Source organism: Pituophis catenifer, unplaced genomic scaffold, assembly GCF_029215685.1.
Source record: "Pituophis catenifer annectens isolate HBS135680 unplaced genomic scaffold, rPitCat1.0.hap2 SCAF_1, whole genome shotgun sequence".
Lineage (NCBI taxonomy): Eukaryota > Metazoa > Chordata > Lepidosauria > Squamata > Colubridae > Pituophis > Pituophis catenifer.
In genome coordinates, this window is record NW_027256881.1 from 198198206 (window position 1) to 198224713 (window position 26508).

At 38.4% G+C, this 26508-nt stretch overlaps 1 protein-coding gene across 1 annotated transcript in view; it reads left to right on the forward strand.

Annotated features, from left to right (window-relative positions):
* Positions 1-36: 36 nt before the first annotated feature.
* The window catches only part of LRP2 (LDL receptor related protein 2), a 147734-nt gene continuing 121262 nt past the window's right edge, over positions 37-26508 (forward strand). Inside the window, exon 1 of the mRNA XM_070956918.1 lies at positions 37-130. Within this exon, the coding sequence (XP_070813019.1) occupies positions 37-130 (94 nt within the window). The remainder of the gene's footprint in view (positions 131-26508) is intronic.

Consider the following 26508-nt stretch of genomic DNA (forward strand, 5'->3'; position numbering starts at 1 on the left):
GCCCGGCAAAAGCGCTGGGAGATCGGAGCATCTCAAATGGGAGCGCAGCAGCGCGTGGACGGAGGACGAGCAGCTGCTTGCAAAGTGCTCCTCTTACTCGTTGCCTGCCTATTCAAAGGGAGCTGCCAAGGTAAGCCCCCCAACTCAGCTTCTGCTCCGGACACCAGCAGAGGGGACTCGGGCTTTGTCTTGTTCAGAGCAAACGCTGAACCGTCCTCCAGATGCTCTGGACTACAGCTCCCATGATCCTAGTCCACAGGATCCGTGCTGCCCGGGGCTATGGGACTTGTACGAGGGCTCCAATTTTGGAAAAGGCCGAGGGGGAGGAACGGGAAGGAAATCCCGAATGGAGCGAAGGATGGTAATACCACCGGCTTCTGCAGGTCCGCTCGGTAATTCCCACTGGAATCCAACGAAGTTGAAATTCAGTGCCTGTTTACGGGGTTACATCCCGAGAAAAGACTCCCCCCACCCCCGTGGACATCTTTTGATGGTCGGCAAGACCGGGAAGGAAGGGAAAAGGGCTCAACTGTAGGGTCCGTCTATGTATCTCTGAACTAGCCTAAACGAAGGACCACATTTTAAAATCCTGCAGCAGGCAGTGTGTATATATATATATAGTATAAGAGTGATTGAGTGAGTGGGTGTCTGTAGATATACTAAATACACACACTATAGATATACTCTATATACACGTATACACACACACATACACACACACACACACACACACACACACATACATATACACACAGACACACACAATCTGCTGCAGGATTTTAAAAAAGTGGTCCTTCGTTCAGGCCACTTCAGAGAGAAAGGGGGCTTTCAGAGAAAACGACGTGTCCCCCCCCGTGTCCCACAAGAAAAGCGCGTGGATTCTCTCCCCCCCCCCCGACTCTCCACCGTCGTTTGCCCGTTTTTAAAGGCGGGCTGCCGAGTTTCCCCCAATTCTTTTGACAGTCCCGCCGCAACTTCCGAGGCGCTTTGCAAACAAGCCCAGCGGAGTCGAGCTGGAGGCGCATCTCGGTGGCCATTCATCGCCTTTGCTACTCTCGCCCCACCCCGCCGTTTCCCGTTGGCTATTATAAGGAATAGCGCCTGTGGTGCGCCTGACGGAGGGAGGGGAAGAGGGTTTATTGGCCGCAAAGGTCCCCCCCCCTCAGGCTATTCCTCCGGCTGGCAGCCCGGTGTGTGTGACACGCACGTTTGGCTCGAAAGCGATTGCTTGCGTGTGGGGCTTTTAATGCTAGCGGGCGGCCCTAAAGGAGAACTCTTTTCGGACGACTCCCCGAGTTTGAGCTCCTCGCCCGCCCGCCCCTCCATCAGTCTGAGGCAGATTCGAAGTGGAACGCAAAAACTTTTTTTTCCTCTTAGCTTTGCTGTTGCTAGGCGACGCGGGCACCATGTGACTGGCAGAGCAGGGTAGTCTGCGGAGCCGAGGGCTGCTTTGGTTTCTCCTCGTCGTCCGCGCGCCTTGGCACGAATAGCCCTAGCAATAGACTTATATACCGCTTCCCAGGGCTTTTGCAGCCCTCTCTATAAGCGGTTTAAGGAGTCGGCCATATTGCCCCCCTCCCCCACCAAACAATCTGGGTCCACAATCCTAGTTGTGGAGGATGGAGAAACTCCATTATTTCCACCTTGTAATTGCATTCCTGCCCCCCTCCCCTCTTTCCCTTCTTGTCACACCCAAACACAACAATAATTACCCCACAGCGAATGAAAGCCCTATTGTTGGCCTAGATTAGGAGAAAGAGCAAATTTCCTGGGGCACACATATAGGCCTGGGATGGGGGTGGGGGGGGTTAGCGCTGGTGTGTGGATGCATTCAAAAGGTTAATCTGCTTTCTTTGCTCAGCTCTTGGCGTAATCTCCTTAGGAGGATTCTAGTAATTATACTGCAAGTTCTGCTAGCAGCCCCCCCTTTTTTTTTTCTGACCACAGAACTGAAATTAGGCAGGTACCCAAAGCGGAAACATACCCTTCAAAGTCTGTGGCTGAGAAAGTTAGAAAAATAAGATTTTTCCTGATTTGTGGGCACGTGCCCTGCCATCAATATGACTATTTTGTTTTGCCTTCATGTGCTGTGTGGATCCAATTAATCATCGTTTATTCGATTTTGCGGTTCATAAGCGCAACAGTGTGATGAATGGACATGGATATTATTTTCACTAGTGTATGAAATCAGAATTCAGATTCTCTTCTCAGTCGTTATTTTTAGGGGAGATTGCCAGTTTTGGACTTCTTGTGGATCCTTGAAACAGGTTCCTAAAGGTGGTCATATTAATAATTTGCAACATGTGCAAAACTTTGTGGCACTTGAAAGATTTAGGGTTTTCATGGATGTCTTCAGGATGGGGGAAGTGGCAATCTATATGTCATGGTAAAGGTTCCCCTCGCACATATGTGCTAGTCGTTCCCGACTCTAGGAGGCGGTGCTCATCTCCGATTCAAAGCCGAAGAGCCAGCGCTGTCTGAAGATGTCTCTATGGTCATGTGGCCGGCATGACTAAATGCCAAAGGTGCAAGGAACACTGTTACCTTCCCACCAAAGGTGGTCCCTATTTTTCTACTTGCATTTTTTACGTGTTTTCGAACTGCTAGGTTGGCAGAAGCTGGGACAAGTAACAGGAGCTCTCCCCGTTATGCGGCACTAGGGATTCAAACAGCTGAACTGCCGACCTTTTGATCGACAAGCTCAGCATCTTAGCCACTGAGCCACTGCATCCTACTATGTCATGGTACCATCATACAAATGATGCAGCATACATACTTGTATCAGATGTCACTGTTCTGCAATAAATCATATATGTAATAGTGATAATGTGCTTCCTTTTTACAGGTAGTCCTCAACTTATGACCACAGTTGAACCCAAAATTTCTGTTTCTAAGTGAGACATTTGTTAAGTAAATTTCCCCCCATTTTACCACCTTGCCACAGTTGTTAAGTGAATTACTGCAATTGTTAAATTAGTAACACGGTTGTTAAGTGAATCTCGCTTTCCTAAGTCACAAAAGGTGATCACGTGACCCCAGGATACTGCAATTGTCATATATATGAGTCAGTTGCCAAGCGTCTGAATTTTGATCATGTGACCATGGGAGTGCTGCAATGGTCGTGTGAAAAACAGTCACACGTCACTTTTTTCAGTGCTGTTGTAAATTCGAACAGCCACTAAATGAATTATTGTAAGTTGAAGACTATCTGTAATCATTTTTAAAAGTTGTTTTTCTACCAGTACATTGTATGTATAATCTTGCAAATGAGTCACACAAATGGCGAAGCAAGAGGTCAAAGGATGGTGCTTTAAATTTTAAATTAAATTAGATGGCTTCCTGAATTGGTTCATCATCACTTCTTCATGGACTTTTTTCTGAAAAGTTTGGATACTGCCAGGGATGTTCAAATAGGAAAAACAAGAGATGTGACTACTGTGGTCTCTACAGGTTCACAGAGACTCAAGCTTCTCCTTATTTTAGGCCTGTCATAGATGGGCTACAGAAATGCAGACTTACTACTATTTGGCAACAAAAAATAAAAAAAGAAATTGAATATTGCTGCCATCTAGATTTATAAGGGTTTTTGCAGCATAGCTGATGTAGCCTTACTTCATTCTTTAACAAGAAACAAATTTAGTCATGCTGGGGCCCAATAGGATCTTAGTAAAGGAGTAGCATAGTAAGAAGGAGGAAGAGAGGAATACTACCGTTATGCCATCTCTTTTTCCAATGCCAGCTGTTTTTTCAACCAGCAGATACTTTTCATTTCATTTTCATTTTCATTTTATTAAATTTGTATACCGCCCTACTCCCGAAGGACTCAGGGCGGTGAACAGCCATAAAATAAAACATGTAGATACAAAATTTAAAATGGAGATAAAACTAATTAAATAAATTTGGCTGAGACATTTTAAAACCCCAATAAATTAAAACCAAATTTAAAATTCCATTTAAAAAGAGGAAAAAGTTTAGGTCAGGCCAGCTTGATGGAATAAAAACGTCTTAAGCGCGCGACGGAAGGTACGCAGATCCGGAATCCTCCGTATCTCCGGGGGGAGCTCGTTCCAGATCGTAGGTGCCCCCACAGAGAAGGCTCTCCCCCTGGGGGCCGCCAGTCGACATTGTTTGGCCGACGGCACCCGGAGGAGCCCCTCTCTATGGGAGCGTACTGGTCGGTGGGAGGCTATTGGTGGCAGCAGGCGGTCCCGTAAATAGCCAGGTCCTAAGCCATGGAGCGCTTTGAAGGTGATAACCAAGACCTTGAAGTGCACTCGGAAGACCACCGGGAGCCAGTGCAGCTCGCGCAGGAGAGGCGTTACATGGGAGCGCCACGTTGCTCCCATCACCACCCGCGCGGCCGCACTCTGCGCCAGTTGGAGCCTCTGAGTGCTCCTCAAGGGGAGCCCCATGTAGAGAGCGTTACAATAGTCCAGACGGGAGGTGACGAGGGCATGAGTGACCGTGCGTAACGAGTCCCGATCCAGAAAGGGACGAATCAGGCGGACCTGATGAAAAATCCTTCCGGTCACGGCCGTCAAGTGCTCTTCTAAAGACAGCCGTGAATCCAGGAGGACACCCAAGTTGCGAACCCTCTCCGTGGGGGCCAATGCTTCGCCTCCAATAGTCAGCGATGGCACCAGCTGACTATATCGGGACGTCGGAAACCACAGCCACTCGGTCTTGGATGGGTTGAGCCTGAGCCTGTTTCTCCCCATCCAGATCCGTACGGCCTCCAGGCACCGGGACATCACTTCAAGGGCTTCGTTGGGGTGGTCTGGGGTGGAGATGTACAGCTGGGTGTCATCAGCGTACTGATGGTACTCCACCCCGAAACCACGGATGATCTCGCCCAGCGGCTTCACATAAATGTTGAACAGAAGGGGCGAGAGGACCGATCCTTGTGGATTTTCCATTATAACCTATTATTAAATCTTAAAATTAAATTGTTTTTGATAGTTATCTTTGTAACTTAGACCAGTGGTCCCCAACCTTTTTATCGCCGCGGCCCGCTGAGCGCGCGCAGGGGTGGGGGCACGGCCCAGGAGCTTTTGCGCACGGCCCATTGCACATGGCCCAGGAGCCTTTGCGCTGCAGCGTTCATGTCCCCCGGCCGCTGCGCGGCCCGGTGCCAGGTACTCCACGGCCCGGCACCGGTCCGCGGACCGGGGGTTGGGGACCACTGACTTAGACTATTACCATGTTCCAACAGGAATTTGACTAAGATGTAGACTGTGGTGGTAGCCAGTGCCTTAATTTTAAGTAGTTTCATTTTTCCAAATTAATAGATATTTATGAGGAATAGTGCCATTATCAGTTTATTTATTTGTTAAATTTATTTGCCACCTATCTCACTGTGGAGCTACTCTAGGTGGCATAAAACAATAAAAAGGAAGAAATGAAAAGAGTGTGAACAGAAGTAAGATAATAGAACAATAAAATAAACAATGAAAAAACACAATGAGAAATACAACTATATGATTATCAAAAAACCAAGAAGAATGGACAAAAAGCAGAGAATAAGGGGTGTGGGGGGGGAGGAGGTGGAGTTTGTTTATAATTGTAAAAGCAATGGTACTATTAAAATTTTAATTCATTCTTCCTGGAAAGAGCTTTATTACACTGTATATTCCCTAACGGATTGTAAAATAAATTAGATTGAGAAAAATTGTAATAAATAAGATGGTTGGATTGTATAAGCGGAATGAATGAGAATCAAATTGCAAAACAAATATAGAATAGATTCAGAGGAAAGAGAAGACTATAAACTTTGTAGTTGGATGGAGTTGATAAGATTTTCAAAACAAGCAGGAAATATAAAGAACAACAGGAAAAGTATGAATTGGAAGCAAATGTGCTTGTATGCATAGCAGACTTCCCTGACCTTTTTGGCTTTGTGGACCGCTGTGGGGAGAGAGGAGATGGTTCCACACGAGCAGCAGGCAAGTGTATGCATGTATGCATCAGCATTTGTGCAAGCGGCAGGCACGTGGGCCACTGTTCATGCAAATGAAGCATGCATGCATGTGCTCACCCGCTGAACTGCACATGGGGATGCCACATTCCATAGCCACATTCCGAACGGCTCAAGGACCATTAGTAGACCGCGGCCCAGGGGTTGGGGATCCTTGATGTATAGAAAGATAGGAAAAAGTATAGTGAATGCTGTGGATATAAACTGATTCATCTATCTTTTCCTTTCACTGTTCTTAGTCTCTTTTAATTTCTGCAGTTTACTATTTCTTATTTCTTTTCTGCACTCTGCATAATATATCACTTACCCTTATATGGAACATTGTTCAAAATATCAATACTGTTTGCATAATTGAAGAAGATGCAGTAGAACATGTTGCTGTTGTTAGTAATGAAGTTGTGTCCAACCCATCGTAACCCCATGGACAACGTTCCTCTAGGCCTTCCTGTCCTCTACCATCCCCAGGAGTCCATTTAATTTCACTCTGACTGCTTCATTGACTCCATCCAGCCATCTCATTTTCTGTCGTCCCCTTCTTCTTTTGCCCTCAATCATTCCCAGCATTAGGCTCTTCTCCAGTGAGTCTTTCCTTCTCATTAGGTGGCCAAAGTATTTGAGTATCATCTTCAGGATCTTGTCTTCTAAAAAGCAGTCAGGGTTGATCTCCTCTAGGACTGACCAGTTTAATCACCTTGCAGTCCAAGGGACTTGCAGGAGTCTTCTCCAGCACCATAGTTCAAAGGCCTCAATTCTTTGGTGCTCAGCCTTCCTTATGGTCCAACTTTCACAGCCAATACATGGCAACTAGGAAAACTATAGCCTTGACTATACACACTTTTATTGGCAGGGTGATGTCTCTGCTTTTTAGTATGCTGTCTAGGTTTGCCATAGCTTTTGCCATAGAACATTTTGTAGGTCTAATGAAATTCCTTCATGAGAATCCTGTTGATTAATGCGGTTATATATTTCAGATAAAAACAAAGCCATGGAAAATAGAAGTCGAGGAAGCAAAAAACACTGAACATTTTGTGTGTGTTCATCTTTACTTAGAATAATTTGTAAATGAAAACTAAGTAGAATGTTACACCCAGAGGTGCTCAGATGTTATCACAATCTAATATTCCTGACTTATAGTCCCCATGATTGAAGTTGTGTTCTCTGTAATATAGTCAGCCAGTAGACTTAAGGAAATCAATAAGAGTTATAAATAGAAACTACAACCACAGTCAGGAGCTATAGTCCAATGCTCATTTGCATAAAAGGAATTATTTACCTCTATTTTCAGGGAAGTCAATATATTTTCTTGAGTTTGGCTTTTCTACTTGTTATGGAAAAGACATTTATAATATGCAGTAATAAAAAGACAAGAGCCAGTTTGGTGTAGTGTTTGAGGCATCAGGCTATAAACTGGGAGATTGTGAATTGGCTTGGGGACAAAGCCAGTTGAAAATGACTTGGGCCAGTCATTTTCTCTCAGCCCTAGGAAGAAAGCAATGGCAAATAATTTCAGAAAAACTTTGCCAAAAAGACTGCAGGGACTTTGTCCAGGCACTCTCCTAGAATCAGACATGATTGAATGAAAGAAAAAATAAAATAAAATGACACTATTTTACATAGTGTCATAAGTTGTACTGTTTCCTCTTGGGACAATTATATTTCAGTAACAGTGATTTTATTATGGAGGAAGGATTTTAATCTTGCATTTAAAGGAAAACTATTAAACATATCCTTTATTTTTACCACTAAAGGTATTTTTTACCATTTTGTTTTTACTGTGACTGAAATTTTGCAGGTTTTTTAAAATTCCAGTTTATATCAGAGCAATATGTTCAATTATTTATATTAACATGTTATAAATACTTTTGTTAGTAGATCTTTAAATTTTTAATTTGTGTTTTTAGAATATTAATAGATCTTAATAACAGACACAGATCCTTCGGGATCTAAGTAAAAGAAAGGGTTTTCATTATCTTGATTTTATTTTTGCAAGATTGAAGAAGCAAGTTAGAAGTCTCTTTATAAGTGAACAATGAATTAAGTTTTAGTTAACTATGGCAATACTTTTTTTTTTAAAAAAGATAAAACAGCACTTGATTTTTGTACCTTCCTTAATCTTTCTTTAATAATTTACCCCTTTTTATGTTCCAGGCAGTGAAGTATATTAGGAATTTGCTAAATAATCACCTAAAGTGGAGAATAGGACATGAAGGCAGTATTTCAGTTAATTGTTGAAAGCAGTAGATGACACTAGATTAGACTTAAATTCCTTTTTACCAATAGTTACAGTGGCAGTGAATTATTAAACTGAAGGCAAGCAGGTATGGGATATTTGTGGAATCTTTGCAGCCCTTGACTGATTTACTTTGATACCTCATTGAACTCAATTGTGCATCTTTCTGAAAGGATTGCAGTGTTAACCTAGGGCAGATATGTGATCTAGTTAGTGCTTCAACGTGCATTAATGAAAAAATGGTCCTGTTGTTTTATATTGATCTAAATCCGAGTCACAAAATTTCACATTAATCCAAATTTATCTTTCATGGTTTCTACATGAAATTGGGAAACAGTCATTTAAAGGGAGAGGGTAAATGAGAATGGTGATTAAAGTTTTATTTTTCCTCCTTGCCCCCTTCTGGGTTCTTCAGCTAATATTGTATTGTTCTAAGAGATTTGTTACTGCGCACTATCTCTTTCCTTTGTGTAACATAGGTCTAAACCTGCTAGCCTTTATCTTAGGTTGTTTTTTTTTTTTAAAAAAAACTCCTTAGTGCTGACTCCAGCAGAATTCTCTCAGATGCAGTAGACTGAGGAAGAGTTTTCAGAATTTGACCCTGACTGAATTTGTTAACTCAGTTGACAGCTTCATGTAAGATTAACCAAAAGAGAATTTTAGAATTTAGATTTTTTTTTTAAAAATCAAGTTTTAAAACATTACATACAATTCTCATTTTCAGAACACAGTCTGGGGAAACAATATCTGAAGCAGATATTACAGTTGTCCAGCTTTGAATTTTGTGAAGAAATGAAGGTGAATATATGTGACCCAGGATAATAATGCAAGATCCAATCTGAGTCAGTCACCAGAACCAGAGTTTTAGTCTTCTGAGTTTTCGGACTCGTGCTGGAGTCCATCCTCAGGGAACTTCTCTCTCACCAGAATTGAGAGAGAGAATTGAGATAGAACTTCTCTCTCACTAAAATTTGTGAAGAAAGTGTACTATCAGTTTCATAATCAAATGAAGGTAGATGAATAGAGAAAAATACTCAGCGACATTTTTTTCCTGCCATTAGAGTAATGAGTTTATCAATTTCAGGTTTCAATATAATTAAAAGCTTATAATGGCCCAAGCTATTCCAGTTAACTCTCAAGCGAGGTGTTTTTCTGAACAATATTAGAATATTCAAAGTAAATAATGTATAGGTTGTCCCCTTAATGAAAACAGGTTATATTTTATTATAGACTTTTTAGTTACACCAAATCACAGTCACACTAATTTGGTGGTAACAGATGTATAATGCTTCAGAAGGTCTTTGACATATTGTACAAGACAGCGTCTTTAATCAGACTTTTTCATGGACTACCATGCACGTATGGATTTCTTAAATAAGTGTGATGTCCCATTGAATTAACCAACAAAGCAAATTCACTACTATATTGAAAATATCAAATAGGCCTTGAATAAATTAGGGCATCCATGATAATTGCAACTTGTGTGCCAGAATATTAATGGATATCAATATTCCAGATATGGAAAAATTATATCTAATTTTTCCATATGTGAATATGTGGTCACTAAGTTGATGGCAGATTTAGAAGATGGATAAACTTGTAAGGAAGAGAGAGAGAGAAATTAAAATAAATACTAGTTTAAAACCTTCTTCATCTGAGAAACCTTAACAAGAGTGGCTCAAAACCTCATCACCATGTGATTAAACCACTATGATGGGCTCTGAAAGCTGCAGTCAGATATAAAGTGTGGCAGCCGGGTTAGTAGCAGGTGAGAACTACTATTGTAATTTAATAGCAATAGCCCTTACACTTATATACAGCTTCACAGTGCTTTTCAGCCCTCTCTAAGCAGTTTACAAAGTCAGCATATTGCTCCGAACAATCTGCTGGTTTTGCAGTCTCTGATTTGGTTACTAATAGTTTCTGGGTCCAGTTCACAGTATTGTCTCAATCTACAAAGGATTATGGCTTGGCTTCAACTTATTTCTCTGACTGGGTATTGCTGTGTGAACATCCAAGGAGGGGATGCTTGATCCCTGGATCAGATTCTATAACTTGGCAATATGATCTTTGTCAGTATGAGCTATTAAAATGTACAATTCAGCCCCAGAATTAAGCTCAATAGTATTTATTGGTGCTTATTTCCAGATAAATATATACAAGGTTATAACATGAATTAGTTATAAAATGAACTAACATAGACCAGCGGTGAAATCCGGCCCGATCTATCTGGCTCACGCAAACCGGTAGCGCCGGGAGACTCTGCCCACCCGCCGGGACGTTATTACGTCCTGTTTTTGACCCTCTGAGTATGCGCAGAAGGCTCTGCACATGCGCAGAAGAGGCACTCACACGCATAGCGCACATGCACTCCTGATCTCTCCCGTTCCCGAACCAGTAGCGAAGGTAAGTGGATTTCACCGCTGACATAGACTGTGTTAAAATGTGCAGTTTCAAACCTATTTGAATACAAATGGTGGTTTTCTGCTTCTAAACAGAAACTTAGAAATTTTAAATACTAAGTATTTTTCTATTTTGAAATCTTAATAGCACTTTTTATTTATTTACTTTTAATATGTTTTCCCCAAGGATAAATTATTAAGCCTATGTATTGGGAGCAAATAATGTTAAAAACTTTTCAGTCCATTTTAAAAGAATCTTTTTCAGCCAAATACTTTTTATAACATAAACATTCCCTTTTATATTCCAGTGATGTCAAAAATTGATATTTTACATACCAAAGCAAGCAGGTTGCCTGCCTACTTGTTTTCCTCTTTTCTTACCTACTACTGTTTTCTACTATTTCTTTGAAAAATGAATCCAAGTATCATATTAAACAATGCATAATAAGAAATGTACATCTATAGGCAACATGAATAGTACATCAGAGAAATGGAAGCATGATAATATTAACTATGCTCACGTATTTCTGAGATAATTCAGAATCACTCTTTTGTTTTGGTTTTGCTGTCCTTAAAATGGATTAGAGACTAAAAGATGAGCATTATTCTGTATTCTTAAAAATGACACATAAGAATTAGGGCAAGTGTGTTACAATACTATCAAAGTATTTGGAAAGCCATTTTTAATTAATTAAGGTACATCTTTCTTGAACAAGTACAGACAAGTTAACCCATAAAGTCATTTTACTTGAATGAAAGTAATATATTCATAAATATATGTTGAAAGTCTTAGGAACAAATAGATACAACACTAAGAAAACACCAAATCTATTGTAGGAAAACTCGAATGCTTGGAGGGCACCCAAATCTGAAAATCTAACATCTCAAACAACACAGAATGGAAATAAGGATTTTCTGGATTTTCATTTGTGTTTTTTTTAATAAAAATAAATTCCCTTTTAACTGTTTCAGTGGGATGGTGCTGCTCTCCATGTGCTCCAGCACCACCTAGTTGTAGGGCATGTTTGAAGCCAGAAGATGAAAACTTAAACAAATTCATAGGCAATATTTATCAACAACAGCTTTTTCTGTGAAGGGACGAACCTGAAAATGATGTGTAATATCTATAATGTCTTCATTATAAGAGATATAATAATCTATAATCTTAATTAGTTTGCTAATTAAGCAAATCAGCAGAAACAATGATGAAAGACTGTTACCTCTTTGTAAAAAAATGTGAGTTGAAGTTTTTACTTCAGTGTGATGATTCATGCAGCTGTTTACAATTAAATGTATTTGTCACTACTATGATATTAAACTAATTTAGTGACTTAGCAGACTACTTTTGAATGTGGGTGCATATTTTCATTAGTACATTAATCTCTGTGAGCCAATTCGTCAAGCATCTTTTTTGCAACCTGGTGGAACACAGTAGCTTTTTAAACTATTGCATTCAGCAGTGAAAATGTGTAGTTGTAGCATTACTGGCAGGACTTCTAATATTTTAAATACCAGTGTATTTCCTGAAAACTATTCAGATTTTGCATTTGACTTTGCTTTCAGGATAGCAACAAGGTGCCTTTTACACATCTCTTTCCATAGTGAGATAGATAGATTGATCCTAGCTATGTATAAAAGCATCAGTAACATTCTTTTCATTATTATGTTCTGAGATGATTGATCAGAATTTAGATGACTATGGATTGAACCCAGTCATATTTGCTTTGGAGATGAAAGCCCTCATTCTGGTTTCTCTTAAGGCATTTTTTCCCCCCAAAAACAAAAGTATTGACAATATACAATACTCAAATGCATGGTTCCTTCTATAAAAAATTGGTTGAACCAGAATAAAGTCCATCCTCCTTGGATCTTAAAAGATAATCAAAATGGATAGATTCATTTTCACATACCATTAACAATTTACCAAGATTGCTTAATCCTTTTTTAGGAAATATTCTTGATTTGCTTGAGGAATTAGGGCAAAGACAAGATTATATTTCAGAATAACCCATTTTGCAATAAAATGGTGAATAGATAAGCTTTGGACAAATGCTCCTGCTGCCAACTGTACTTTGTATCTGTGGCTGATGTCTTGGCTTTTAAAGAATACTCAAAGGAGGTAGTGAAGATTGTAATCTTTTTCATTGCCAGCTAATAAAACAAGCCATTTCCAGCTTACTCTATTGTTCTAGAATTCTTTACCTTCAATAAGAACAGAGGAAGATCCCTAAGCACAAAGAAAGATGGTAATACGACAATGTGATATTCATTCATTCATTAAATTTATATGCTGCTCATCTTACTATCAAGTGATTCTGGATGACTTACAATAACAGGTTTGCTGATAGGATTGCTAAAGTACAAGCATTGGATATTTTAGCTACTCCTCCACTGGTCAAATAGGAGTTTGAACTGGTAACTTCTTTGGAGTCTTTTCTATCTATAGTCTAGATCCCTACATTTCTGTTGGTGAAAGTGTCCAGGGAGGTGATTGTAGAGACTAAGGAAGAATGACTTTGATACAAAGACAAGTACCATGTTTCCTTGAAAATAAGACCCTGTCTTATATTTTTTTGAACCTTGAAATAAGTGCTTGGCCTTATTGCCATGCACTCAAAAGCCCGATTGGGCTTATTATCAGGGGATGTCTTATTTGGGGGGAAACAGGGTAGTCATCGATTTACGACCACAACTGAACCCAAAATTTCTGTTGCTAAGCGAGATAGTTGTTAAATGAATTTTGCCCCATTTTATGACCTTTCTTGCCACAGACGTTAAGTGAATCACTAGGGTTGTTAAGTTAGTAACACATTTGTCAAGTGAATCTGGTTTCCCATTGATTTTGTTTGTCAAAACGTCGCAAACAATGATCACATGACCCCAGGACACTGCAACTGTCATAAATAGCGCCTGGATTTTGATCCGCATCATCATGAGAATGCTGCAGTAGTTGTATGTCTGAAAAATGGCCATAAGTCACTTTTTCAGTGCCTTTGTAACTTTGAACTGTCACTAAATGAACTGTTGAAAGTCAAGGACTATATGTATGCAAGAACTGTTATCTAGGCAAAGGGGGCTGAAACATTCTTCAAGACCTTGGAAACAAAATAATGTTTGAAATACCTCCCTGATTCCCTGGACTATAAGAAGGGCGGGTGGGAGACCTGATTTGCACAGTTCTGTTGTTATAACTAATTTCAATAAAGGTGTAGTTTTGGTCTTCCTGTGGAATTGATTTCCTGCTCTGGTCTACCTAATGGAGCTGACTGTGATAAGCAGTTGTGTCAGGCTTGCAGTAAGTGTTAATGGACAGAGAATGCTTTCTGCCTTTAGGGGGTAAATGGTACAGAAAAGGTGGGGAATCTGGTTGTGCCGTTTCTGGAAGACACAAATTAATTTGGTAGAAAACATGATATTCTGTAGTTTGTAGAAACAAGCCAACGTCATGCCAAATAATTTTTATTTTTTACCAAACAAAACAAGTGAAAATTAGTAACTGCACTGATAATACATTTACTAGCAAAACAATATGTGCATGTGATAAAAAAAATATTTGACTAATTTTTGAATTTCTCCTCCTAGTCTTAACGAGAAGAGGACAAAGAGAGTACAGGAGTATGGAGGGAGTCTAGGTTTTTGTCTCCTGTGATAAATCATGTTTTACCACACTTGACCACCGTTAGTAAATGTCCTTTGCAATTTCTTTATCATTGATTTATTACCATCAGTGAACCAGGTGGATTCATAGAATTAGTGGATAGGTAAAAAGCTAAGTGAACTTAGTTGTCACTCTAATTTATGGTTGGTTTATAAGCTAGCAAAACAGTAGTTAAAGAAAACAACTGTGGCTTGCCCTGTCAGTTGCTGGTTCATCTTTGCTTTTAGTTGCTTGTGCCCTGCATTGCTATAGATTACTCAGGGTAGAACTGCACATTTGAAGGTTTCAGAGCTGCCTTGAATTCCTTGGTTGCAGCCCTTAGAGACCACCAAGTGGAATGACTATATTCTAGTATTTATTGTGACTAAAAAAAAAATCACATGAGATATAGTAATAAAAATATAATTAAAATGAAATTAATTGCAGTTTGTTTTATCTATATTTTATCCACATGCCCTGCTTTGGATATTTAATCATGGCACAGAAATTTATGAGTTATAATTGACAGACTGATTTCAGCAATGCTATTACAGTAAATCTATTTCTGCCAGTCTTTGTGAACTTCAGCCTTTCAGTCTATATATTGTTTGGGTATGTAGCATTTATTTTATTACAGAATACAGTCAGTAAAATAAAAGGTGCATCAGTTTGCCTGTTGTGTACTATACAAGAATTTGAGTGGGGGCTTAGAAATATTTTGAATGAGTATAGAGAATGAAAACCTGATTATGAAGTATGACATGAATTTTCCACCTGTTTTGACAATTGTAGAAAATTCATTGTTGAATTAGAATAGTAAACATTTGAGGGCTGGAAAGAAAGGAGAATCAAGTTCTCAAAAAATAGTGTGTAAATTTTTATTCGTTTTATCCTTCCTGTTGCAGAAGCTCAATCAAGTACAAAATGAGTGAATCGGTGTGTAGAATGGGAAAAGTGTGGTATTTGTATTTGTAAATTTTCTTTGCACAATCTTGGAGCACATCACAGGAAATGAATAAAATGAATAAATTTCATTTATTGAATGCTGATCCTCAAATATGATACCAAGGTAATCTTAAATGATTGTTCACCATCATTTAAAAACAACCTCCAAACTGTATTATTATAGAAGTAGTTCTATAATAATCTCTGTTTTAAGGGATACCTTTCTATTTTAGCATTATTGGTTATCTCAAATCCCCTCCTCTGCAGCTGCACAGAAAAAAGACAATGAAGGTTTGCAGATCCTTTTTCAGAATGCTGCTTTGCAATTAAGGTGGAGAGTGGGAGGAAAAACATCTGAAGAACTATTAAAAAGATAAGGGAAGATCTTGTCACTTAGCTTATCTTCTGGGGGAATATATATGGCACCAGTAAGTGATTGATAAAGTCAGTGTGAGAGTAGGTTTGGTCTTAGTGGCTGACCTGTTTGATGGACAAAGTATGGGCCTCTAAAAAAATCCTATCATTATTGTTCAATGAAGGTGTAATTAGATAATTTCCAGCTCATATACAGAGTATAACCAACATTCAGAATGACTTTTGCTGTTGCGATATTTCCAGGATCAGACTCAATAAATAATTTGAGAATTAAGAGTTCAAATATATCTTTCTTTATTTACATAAGGCATTCTATATTCACTGAATATTCACAGATAGAAGCAAAGAAGGGATGTATGCAGCTCCTTATATATACAATGGGTGGAGCTAGAAAAGGGAGTGGTGAAGTATGAATACATTAAGAAGTGAAGAATAAGTTAACCCCTGATACCCTGTTCATATACTATTTACATAATGGAGAATAAGGCATTTACTTGTGACATTTGCAAATACGGAGTTTGAAGATTTTGGGTCTGTGATAAATTGGATTGTAATATTGCACACACATAGTTTTTTATATTTACAATTTAAAACATGTTTACCTTGAAGCAGGTAGAGTCCAGTGTCTATGGAGATTCTCAATCATCGAGGTCAATGTTGTCCCAAAGGTGCTTTTTTCAAGAGGCAACTGGACTTTCTGGTTTTTCTTTGAACATGTTTCGCTTCTCATCCAAGAAGCTTCCAGAGCTGAAGAAGCTTCTTGGTTGAGAAGCTTCTTGAAAGAAAAACCAGAAAATCTAGTTGCCTCTTGAAAAAAGCACCTTTGGGACAGGTAGAGTTCAGGTTTTCAGTTTAGACTATTAGTATTAACCTTCAAAATAAAAAACATGGAGAAGGAGCTTGAATCATTTCAAACTGCTGTAATACTAAAAGGATACAACAGTTTATTATCACCTACTGGGATTTTGTATTGTGTATCCTACAACCAGACCATCATATCAAAATGTCTCAAAAATATGTAGTGATGCAAGGCTAAACAATTCTGAAGATCCATAAAAAGAGCTGTAGTTCATGAGGCTCTTGACCTTGACTCCTGATTGGTGAACCCAAACTGTACCTGCTAAAGACCAAGTGCTCTAGCCACTTTGTAGGGAGAAGTAATAACTGTGTTACATCACAGCACCACCAGTCAAGTCAAGGGTAATATCCTTGGTGATTTAATTGAATCCATTTTACTAGCCAAAAAATGCAAAGTTGCATCCTCACCCCATTATTATTTAATTTATATATGAGATGTTCTATCGTCCCTTTGTTGCCCACCTCCTTTTCTGTAATCTCTTCTATGCTAACAATGCAGCCTATACTGTCTATAACCCAAGTAGGTCTCTAAAAATGGCTTCAAACTCCATCTCTTTACTGCTTCAGAGAACCCCCTGAAATAGGTTACACTCTCTCCTTGTTTAGCTACTGCAATCCATTCCTTAAAATGGAAGTGAAATGGTTGCTAGGCAAACATATAACTGAGAGAATCATCTAGTCAGCTTGTCCTGCTGCCTGAAACTGACCAGATCTTTACCAGTTTTGTACTGAAAGCTTTTATTGTTAATTATTGTTTTATTCTTAAGCACATGAAATTTGGTTGTAAACATGTATGTTGGTCAGAAAATGAAGTTTTTTTTAAAAAAAAATATTGTCATAACAGTCACTAAACAAGGAGTGGCTCTACTCCAAAACAAAAATACTGGGACTCTCTAGGAAACAATTTAAGCCCTCAACTAGATGGATGATCAATGGCAAATCACTGAACAGATAAATTATTTTGAATATCTAGGTCTTTATTTTCAATTTTCTATTTTCTGGTCTCCTCAAAAAAAAAAAAAAAGAATTCCTAGTAAAAGCATCCCCAAAACACCCCTTGTAATTCTTAAATTTGCAAGTCAATTGGTAACAATTATAATCCAGCAGCATTTAAACTATTTAATGCCAGAGGTTTTGGTTTGATGCTATATGGTGATCAGTTATGAATTAATAAGGAGGCTCTGTCAGGTGCAAGAAGTCGGTAGCCAGGATACAGTTCAAAAGTACTACAAGTTTATTTCATACTACCTGCAAAGAAGAATATGAACTATTAATGGTCAAGGTGAATTGGTGCCATATTTGTCAACGGACATCAAGGGGGTTGGACTTAAGTCTTTTATAGGGGTGCAGACACTTCAAACTGATGATACATTTTGACCCCAGTGTTGGGCTCAACTTGGTCATCTCCTACATCTCCTATTTTAGAAACAATGTAATCAAAATGCTTGAAAATCTTACTATGAGTTTCTTATTCAACTTCAAGTGTTCCAATATGGTGGCTAGAATTAAGCTGCATTTTCCTTGAGGCCTGATTCAAACTTTGTCATCTTAGAGCTGACTAGACAAGTCTATTGTGGAACTTCCTTAGTTCATATCATCTTGCTGGATACGTTGTTTTCCAACCTAAAAAGACAAATCAATGTTGATTCGGCATATTGTGGTTTTGCCCCTCAACACTACTGGGTTTGGGGCTTGCTAAACCTCTGGCCAAACTAAAACTAAACTGGGTTTGGGATCTTGGTATTCAAAATGACAAAGTCTCTCAACTTTTTTATAACAATTAATCCTCCTTCCTCCAAAATGTTCTGTATATTGTTTAATAGCTTATATGTTCTGCATAGAAGACTACTTAATGGCCCTAATGGGACCCAAGTTTGGTATCATAATTAAGGCTAGAAACTGGAAGACTCTTAAATTCTAGTCCCACCTTAGCCACAAAAGCCAGATGGGTGACTTTGGACTAGTCTCGCTCAGCCCAACTCACAAGGTTGGTGTTGTGGGGAAAACAGGAGGAGGAAGAAGTATGAGATATGTTTGCTGCCTTGAGTTGTTTATAAAAAATAATAAAGTCGGATATAAATAAAAAAATAAAATCATATCAGGGCACCCACTGGTAGATATACTGTATAAACCTCCAGATGAAAGCCAAACTTCTTTCTTTTCAGATTCAGAAGTAGAACCTGTCTCACAAATGCTATTAAAATGTCCATTGTACACACTCAAATGGTGATCAAACATTACTTCCAATTGTTAATAGCTCTAATCGCCATTGAGACCAGGAGGCTGTTACTCTTCTCCTGAATGACCATTCTTTAGTAACCTTTAAGAAGATTGCAAAATTCTTATCAATAGTTATAGCTGTTAGAAGCTGTCTGGTTCCTCTTTCATAGTATTAACCATTAGCACTTAATTGCTTTAGGATTTCCTGCAATTTTTAAAATTTCTTTTTATAGCCATCGTATTGTATGCTAGTCATTTATTGTGTTTCATCATGGACCTAAAGAAATTTTGATTGATTGATTGGTGGAAATGGATGCATTCAACTCCTCCAAGGCAAAACGAATCATTTCCATCCCTAGACATGCCTCCCTTGTCCAGTAAATAGTTTGACTAATCTGATGATGTGGACACATTTCTATGCTGACATGTAAATTGAAAATAGATTTTTTAAAAATGGCCTCCAGATTGCAAAAAAGTTACCTATTGCTGTCTTAACAATAGGTAATATAGAAGATCCAAGTTACATAAACTTGGAAAAGCAGAAATATAAGAAAACCATGTACACTGAACCTCACAACGAGATATAGTTCTATTAATATGATAATTCACTGTAATATTGTGAATAGTAAGTAAAAATTCTAAACAGCCATGTCTCTTTATATCCGTGGCTTTAAATCATAGCTTTATATAAAAATAAATATGGGGTTATTGCATATTTTGCAATGTTGTAAGTAACATTTCTTAGCTATTAATCTTCCTCCCTCCCCTCCCCTCCCTTCCCCTCCTCTCCCTCCTAATAATCCAAAGACTAGTGTGTTTACTTCAGTAGGCAGGGTGGATAAAAATCAATGATTTTTAAAAAAAAAAAAAAAAACAGATTTTTTTGATTTAAATCGGATTTTTTTGATTTTTATCGAATTTATTTTAATAAAAAACTTTTGGGGTAAAAGTCTATCGTAAGATAGTTTTCTATTTAAGATACATAAATAATTTAGTTTATTCAGCATGAAATGGAGCTTAGTTATGTAGCATGAGGCTGTATATTCTGCAACACTGGGACTATCGGTGAGTCAACAGTGGGTCAAAGGAGTAGCAGAGATGACAGTTGCTCTTTAAAAATTATGATTTAAATCGAGTTGATTTAAATCAAGCCTTTTTACTAGTGATTTAAATCATGATTTAAATTATGATTTAAATCAACTCGATTTAAATCAAATCCACCCTGTCAGTAGGCAAAACAATCCAGAGAGAAAGAAAATTTTCTAGCTTTGCATTCTATGTTGCTTGCTTTGTTTCCAGAGAACACTGATGGATTGATGAAGTTTTCCCAGGTTAAACAATTATTCCTAATGCTCCATTCTTTATTGCACTCTTCTCTATTTCTTGTGTTCTTGAAATGCATTGGATCACAATTCATTACTTCTGGTTGGCTGGAAGGATGAAAGAGTTCAGTAGGGCTGGAAAGCCCCAGGCATTGGATAAGGCTGCCTTATTGCATCAATCTTTTCTATACCTTGGCTTAATAATAGCCTTGAAATATGCCCTAGGAAAGAATGATTTAGCTTTTCTTCCAACATATTTTTTCCAGAAGAAGTAAGATTCATGGGTACATTATTGGGTAGAGTATTGCTATTTTGTAAAATTGCACATTTATTCTGTTTAATATAGAGAGTGACCATTTTATCCTAAATTTAAATCGCAACCAACATAGTTTCTAAAAGTAGTAACACTTAACTGAAGAAGAGTTATTTGAACTTACAGTCATTGGGCAATTTAAGTTATTTAAGATATTTAAAATAAGGGAATTTAAGAGATGTTGCCTTAGATTGTAGGGGTGTAGTACTGTAGGTACTATAACTAGAACAAAAAACCTTGGAATGAGTGATCTTTGGTGCTGGGCCCCAGCAGATTAGAGAGTCAATAGATGGCTATGGTTCTTGGAAAAATAATAGAGTGTATTTTTGGAGGAGAGAGTTCAATTGCAGAGTGTTTAAACCTTGAAATCTCCGCAGATTATGATGGAATAACTGGCGCATCCATAGAAATGGTCATTCAAAATGGCAGGCACAACTGGGACATCAAAGCCCCACCCCCTTTTATTAATGCAACACAAATATTGCACAGACAAGTAAAAAGAAGCAAGGCTTTGATTGCCCAGCTCTGCTTGCCATTTTGAAGCCAATGACCATTTCTATGGATGCCCTTGGTTATAAAAAGATAGATCTTCATAAAAATATGGTGTGAGTCAGGCAAACCCATAAAAATATAAATGAATTGCTTTTGGTACCTTTGGAGTTTCATTCTTCGTTGAAAGGGTCACTATTTTACATCTGGAAAAATGTTCCTTTATTTAACAATTATTTTTAGAATGTTGTTACCTTTCTGCTGTTTGCCACTGTGTGCCACATATTTTAAACTGCTTCACATTGTAGAATTTGGTATAAAAATGGTTTGTCGTGAATGCGACTGCAAGACAGAGTTATCGATTTTATATAATGAGCTGATGGAACAAGTGACAGTGAGGGAAAAGAAGAAAAATGGTGAGCAGGTCTTTATAGTATATGATTCCAAGTGCTCAAACACTGAGGCAAACATCTGAACAGAGCTTATATTGTTCAAATATTGAAGCACAAAAACTGAGAAAACATCTCTTCACTGCCATCTAGAGGTTGTCCAGTTTTTTGCAACCCAAATTTGAGAGCCCTGAAAAGGAAGCCTTCCATCTTTTTTTTGAAAGATGCCTGCATTTTCTTCTCCAGTACAACATTGCTTATTTTTAAACCCATCTAAGTAAAAATATATCGCCTTTAATAGTGCTGTATTGTTTATTTAAAACTTACCAGTAGTTTCCTCCAGGAACCCTGCTCACACAATTGTTTTCATGAAGGAACCACTGAGATTTATCAGTACCTGTCAAAATAAATCAGAATTTGCACTAGTATACCATTAGTATGCCATTTCTTGGCTCTCTTCAGCTGATTGTAGGACTTCCTTGCCATCTTTAAAAAAAAGAGCTGGCTAAAAATGAAACATTTCCTGTAAAATAATATGAGTAGTAATCAGTCTTCCACTGAGCCCAGTTTTCTTTTGAATGCTAACGTTGTTCATTTGCTCCATTTGCTCCGGCAAGCCAGCAATTCGTCCTGCTGTTCTTTGAAGGGCTCCTAGAATTATCTGGGTTTTAAAAGGCCTGAACAATGCATTGGATTGCTACTTAAATGTAGCTAAAACAAAAAGGTAATACTTAATACTTCCTTCAGCATGAGGTCAAGAAGATCAAAGGGAAGAAAAAGGCAGCAGGCCCTCGAGGACCCATACCACATTAATTAAAATCCCCAGTGGAATGATCCAAGCAAGCAAAAACATTGTGAAAAACACCCCCCTCGCCCCCAGACTCCTACAAATGGCTCTGATAATCAACAAGGGTGGGGAATGGATTTGCCTAAGTTGGCATTCCATTTCACAGCCTAGATGAGAACAAATATTAGACCAAAGCCTTGGATTGGATAGATCTATTTACTTAGTTTTATAGCCTGTCCCATTACCAAGGCTGAAGATAGAGAATATAAACTAGAAAAAAAAAGTCCAATGAAAATTTTATTCTGAAAAGAGAGAGATAAATAATTGTAATATACTGCTCAAAAAAATAAAGGGAACACAAGCAGAAGACATCCGAGATCTGAATGAATGAAATAGCCTTATTAAATACTTTGTTCTTTACATTCAGTAGTTTATATACTGCTCAAACAACTAAAGGGAACACAAAACTACTGTATGTAACGAACAAAGTATTTAATAAGGCTATTTCATTCATTCAGATCTCGGATGTCTTCTGCTTGTGTTCCCTTTATTTTTTTGAGCAGTGTATATAACCTTGGAGTGAAGTTGAGAATACCTTTTAAACAGTAAAGATTTGGCCTCCTGTCCATTCTGTTACACTCCCCTGGAGAACAAAATAAATCTGAAAAACAAAACTTTTTCTACAGCTTCAATGGTTGCTAGATGCCTGTGATGATGAGAAGTATAGGACTATGATGTGATTTTGTGAATGGAGCCTCAGTTGTAAAGCTAATAATTTCTATTACAAAGTAAGAAAATAAGACCATTTCTCCTTTAGCATGCTTTACGACCCATGTAGATCAGTTAAAAACATAGCACACAATGTTTCTTTTGGGGGATTGCTCTAGAGGATCTTTGCATCCTTTTACCAACTTTGGTTCTTCTTCAAATTGCAGAATAGATACAGCATTTTTATTTGGCTATTTAAGTAGCTGCACTCTAAAAATATGGGGGGAAAATCAGTTAACAAACTGCAATGAACTTTTTAGCAATTTTATACAGCTTAAGAAACACTATTCCTTGACTTCTGTTATTATGTTATACATATTCCCCTCTTCTTATGCTTATTCTTAAGACTTCTTCTAAGTATCAGGAAGTTTCAATATACTCTCAGAAATTCAGGGGAGCTTGCTCATTTAGAAAGGTTGGCTATATATGTATAAACCATTTCTGCGACTCTCTAATATTTGTTAACCTATCTGCTTGCTTTTTGATATGAACTCTATATTATTATATATCTTGTGATTATGGGGAAATAGTTTGTTTTCTGTTCCTCCCTTGAGATTTAGATAGATAGTCAGATCTCTTGCATTTTGACAAAAGTCTGATTTTGACAAAGAGAAATATCCCTTTGTAAGGTTCATTTTTGAATGTATTATGTATGTACAATATACAATATAGATCTGCATATGTTCAATTCTGTATCATTACAGCAATCCTAGGGAGTGTCTGTACAGTATATTACACATGTTTAGGTTCAGGTGGGTGCTCTTGTTTATAGTTGAAATATAAACGGACTTAGGGCTCATTGTGACCTTCCAGAGGTTTTTTCCAGCAATTCCCGTACTCCTGGTCAATAATGAAGGACGTTGGGGAAATGCACAACTTCCCTACTTCTAATCCCTTTTACAACAATATCCTTCAATCGATTGAGCAATACCTAGTGTTGCATAAGCACAGAAGGACTTTCCAACCCTTGGGCTCCCCTAAATCACTTTAGGATAGGGAGTTCTCTAAATTCTCTGGAACAGGTTTTGAATATCCAAATAACTGAAAATTCCCATGTTCCACTGATAGCTTTTCCAAGAGAAGTATTAGTTGGTCTTTGTTTAGCATTCAAAAAGATCTTTTCCAGCTTTATTTTTTTCCTCCCCTTTGTGAGTGGAAAGTATTGGGCTATTTTTTCTTTTGTATAAAATACTTTTGAGAGTATGACCAATGCACAATTCAATAAATTATAATAGATTTTCTGAAGTATCGTAGGCATTGATACAGTACTCAGGATATGACTTATAGAAAGATGGATCATTTTTAGTGTTAAAATGAAGAGAAGTACTGGTCTGCTAAGACTGGTGTACGTGTGCTATTTTTTTCACTATATCTATATCAAATCATAGGAATGAACTTAAGCAGAACTGTATAGCATATAATATACCTAAGTGCATCAGTTATTCCTATGCATGCTTAAGGATTGCCATTAAGGTAATGAATGAACATTACGCTCATAGAGTTATTGCTCCTTAAATAACCCAAGAATCTGGTTTTCAAATATAAAAGAGAATTCAGTCAAAGGGCTGCAAATTCCAGCTTGTGTTTGTGCATTCCTTCCGGGCATGTTTCAAGGGAGGCTGTTGTGCTTTTTAAGGTGCTTGATAAGAGCCCTGCCCCACCAGTCCCAGATCTGCCCCACCAACCATCCTCGTGCATTAGTTTCTAAGGTATTTAGGTGAACATGCTCCTGTACCACTCTGTACCACCATTTATCCAACTGAACTATCTGACCATTTGCAGGATACATTATAAATCAGGGTGTCACTACCAGACAATCAGGTCTGAACATTTCTTGCATAAAGCGGTTTGGCTACAGAATATCTCAAGGGAGGATATCATTGAATTGTGTTTATGAGTTGCTGCTTTTCCACTCAGGCTCAGCCGACCTGTTGTTTCTGCCCATCCTTTTGTATGATTGAGGAGTTAGTAACAGTCTCTTGCCTCTAATCATGTTGCTTGTTTAGTTAAGATAGGTAAAATGCAATCCGGTAATTAATTTCTGAGATTGGAATTGTAAGGTATTAATTTGATGAATGCAGAAACTTTACCCTCTTTTGAGTGTGTGCTTCCAATCTTTGTAGTTTCTGAGGCTACCTGAAAAATAGTTTAGTTGAATGTATTTAATATTTATCCCACTACCCAAATTTTATCTGAAGGTCTTGGCATACTGTAAAAGTTATTCATATAAAGATGCATGCCCCCTACAGTTCTTGGGGTGGGAAAAAAGTTAATGCATCAATCAAAGTCACCTAATAAATCTCTTTATGAAGTTGCTGTCATTTTATTAAATTTTTCACCTATATTATTTTCTTTGTTTCTATTGCTGAGGATGGAATTTTAATTTATATTTATTTATTTTATAATTTATGTATTGCCCATCTCATCTGAAAATGATCTTGGGTGGTTTTTCATACATTAAAATCAGGGGTGAAATGCTCCCGGTTCGGACCGGATCGCCCGATCCGGTAGTGATGGAGGCGGGTGGTTCGGAGAACCGGTAGCAAAAATCCCTGCACCCCCCATCCTCAGCTGAGCCGCGCAATCATCAGAGGCTTTTTAAAAGAAATTTTAAAAGCATTTTTTCTACAACCTTTTCGGCCGAAAAAATGCTTTTAAAAGTAAAAAAAAAAAGCCTCTGATGATCGCGCCGCTCAGCTGGGATCGTCAAAGGCTTTTAAAATCCAAGCTGAGTTGCCTGATTGGCAGAGGCTTTTTTCTTTTAAATGCCTCTGACAATCCAAGCTGAGTTGCCTGATCGGCAGAGGCTTTTTTTCTTTTAAAAGAACTTAGGCAACTCAGCTGGGATAGTCAGAGCCTTTTGAAAGCATTTTTTTTTTACAACCTCTTCGCCAAAGAGGTTGTAGAAAAAATGGTTTTATAAGTTTAAAAAAAAATGGCCATGCCCACCCGGTCACATTACCCCCACCAAGCCACGCCCACAGAACCAGTAGTAACAAATTTTAGATTTCACCACTGATTAAAACCAATTAACATTAAAAAAGATAAAACAGTAATAATCATAGTCTTAGTAATAATGACATCTGTAATACCATCAAATGGCCTATTCCAGGTCCTTGGAAAAGACTCTATAAGTAGAGAAAAAAATGACAAATCCAGTCTGAACATTTATTTTATTTTATTTTATTTCCAATTTATATACCGTCCTTCTCCCTGAGGACTCAGGGCGGTGTACAGCCAAAATTAAGAACATGAAATACAAATATTAAAAAAACAATTAATATATATATATAAATTTGGCCCAAAAATTAAAAATCACAAACCAATTTAAAACTTTTAAAAATTTCTTCTTAAGTCAGCCCGGCTTGCTGGAAAAAGTGGGTTTTAAGGGCACGTCGGAAGGCACTGAGGTCTTGGATTCTCCTTATCTCTGGGGGCAACTGATTCCAGAGGGTAGGTGCCCCCACAGAGAAGGCTCTCCCCCTGGGGGTCACCAGCCTACATTGTTTGGCTGATGGCACCCTGAGGAGGCCCTCTCTGTGGGAGCGCACGGGTTGATGGGAGGTCGTCGGTAGCAGCAGGCGGTCTCGAAGATAGCTAGGCCCTATGCCATGGAGCGCTTTAAAGGTGATGACCAACACCTTGAAGCGCGCCCGGAAGACCACCGGGAGCCAGTGCAGCTCGCGCACGAGTGGTGTTACATGGGAGCGCCATGCTGCTCCCGTCACTACCCGCGCTGCTGCGTTCTGGACCAGTTGGAGCCTCTGGGTGCTCTTCAAGGGGAGCCCCATGTAGAGAG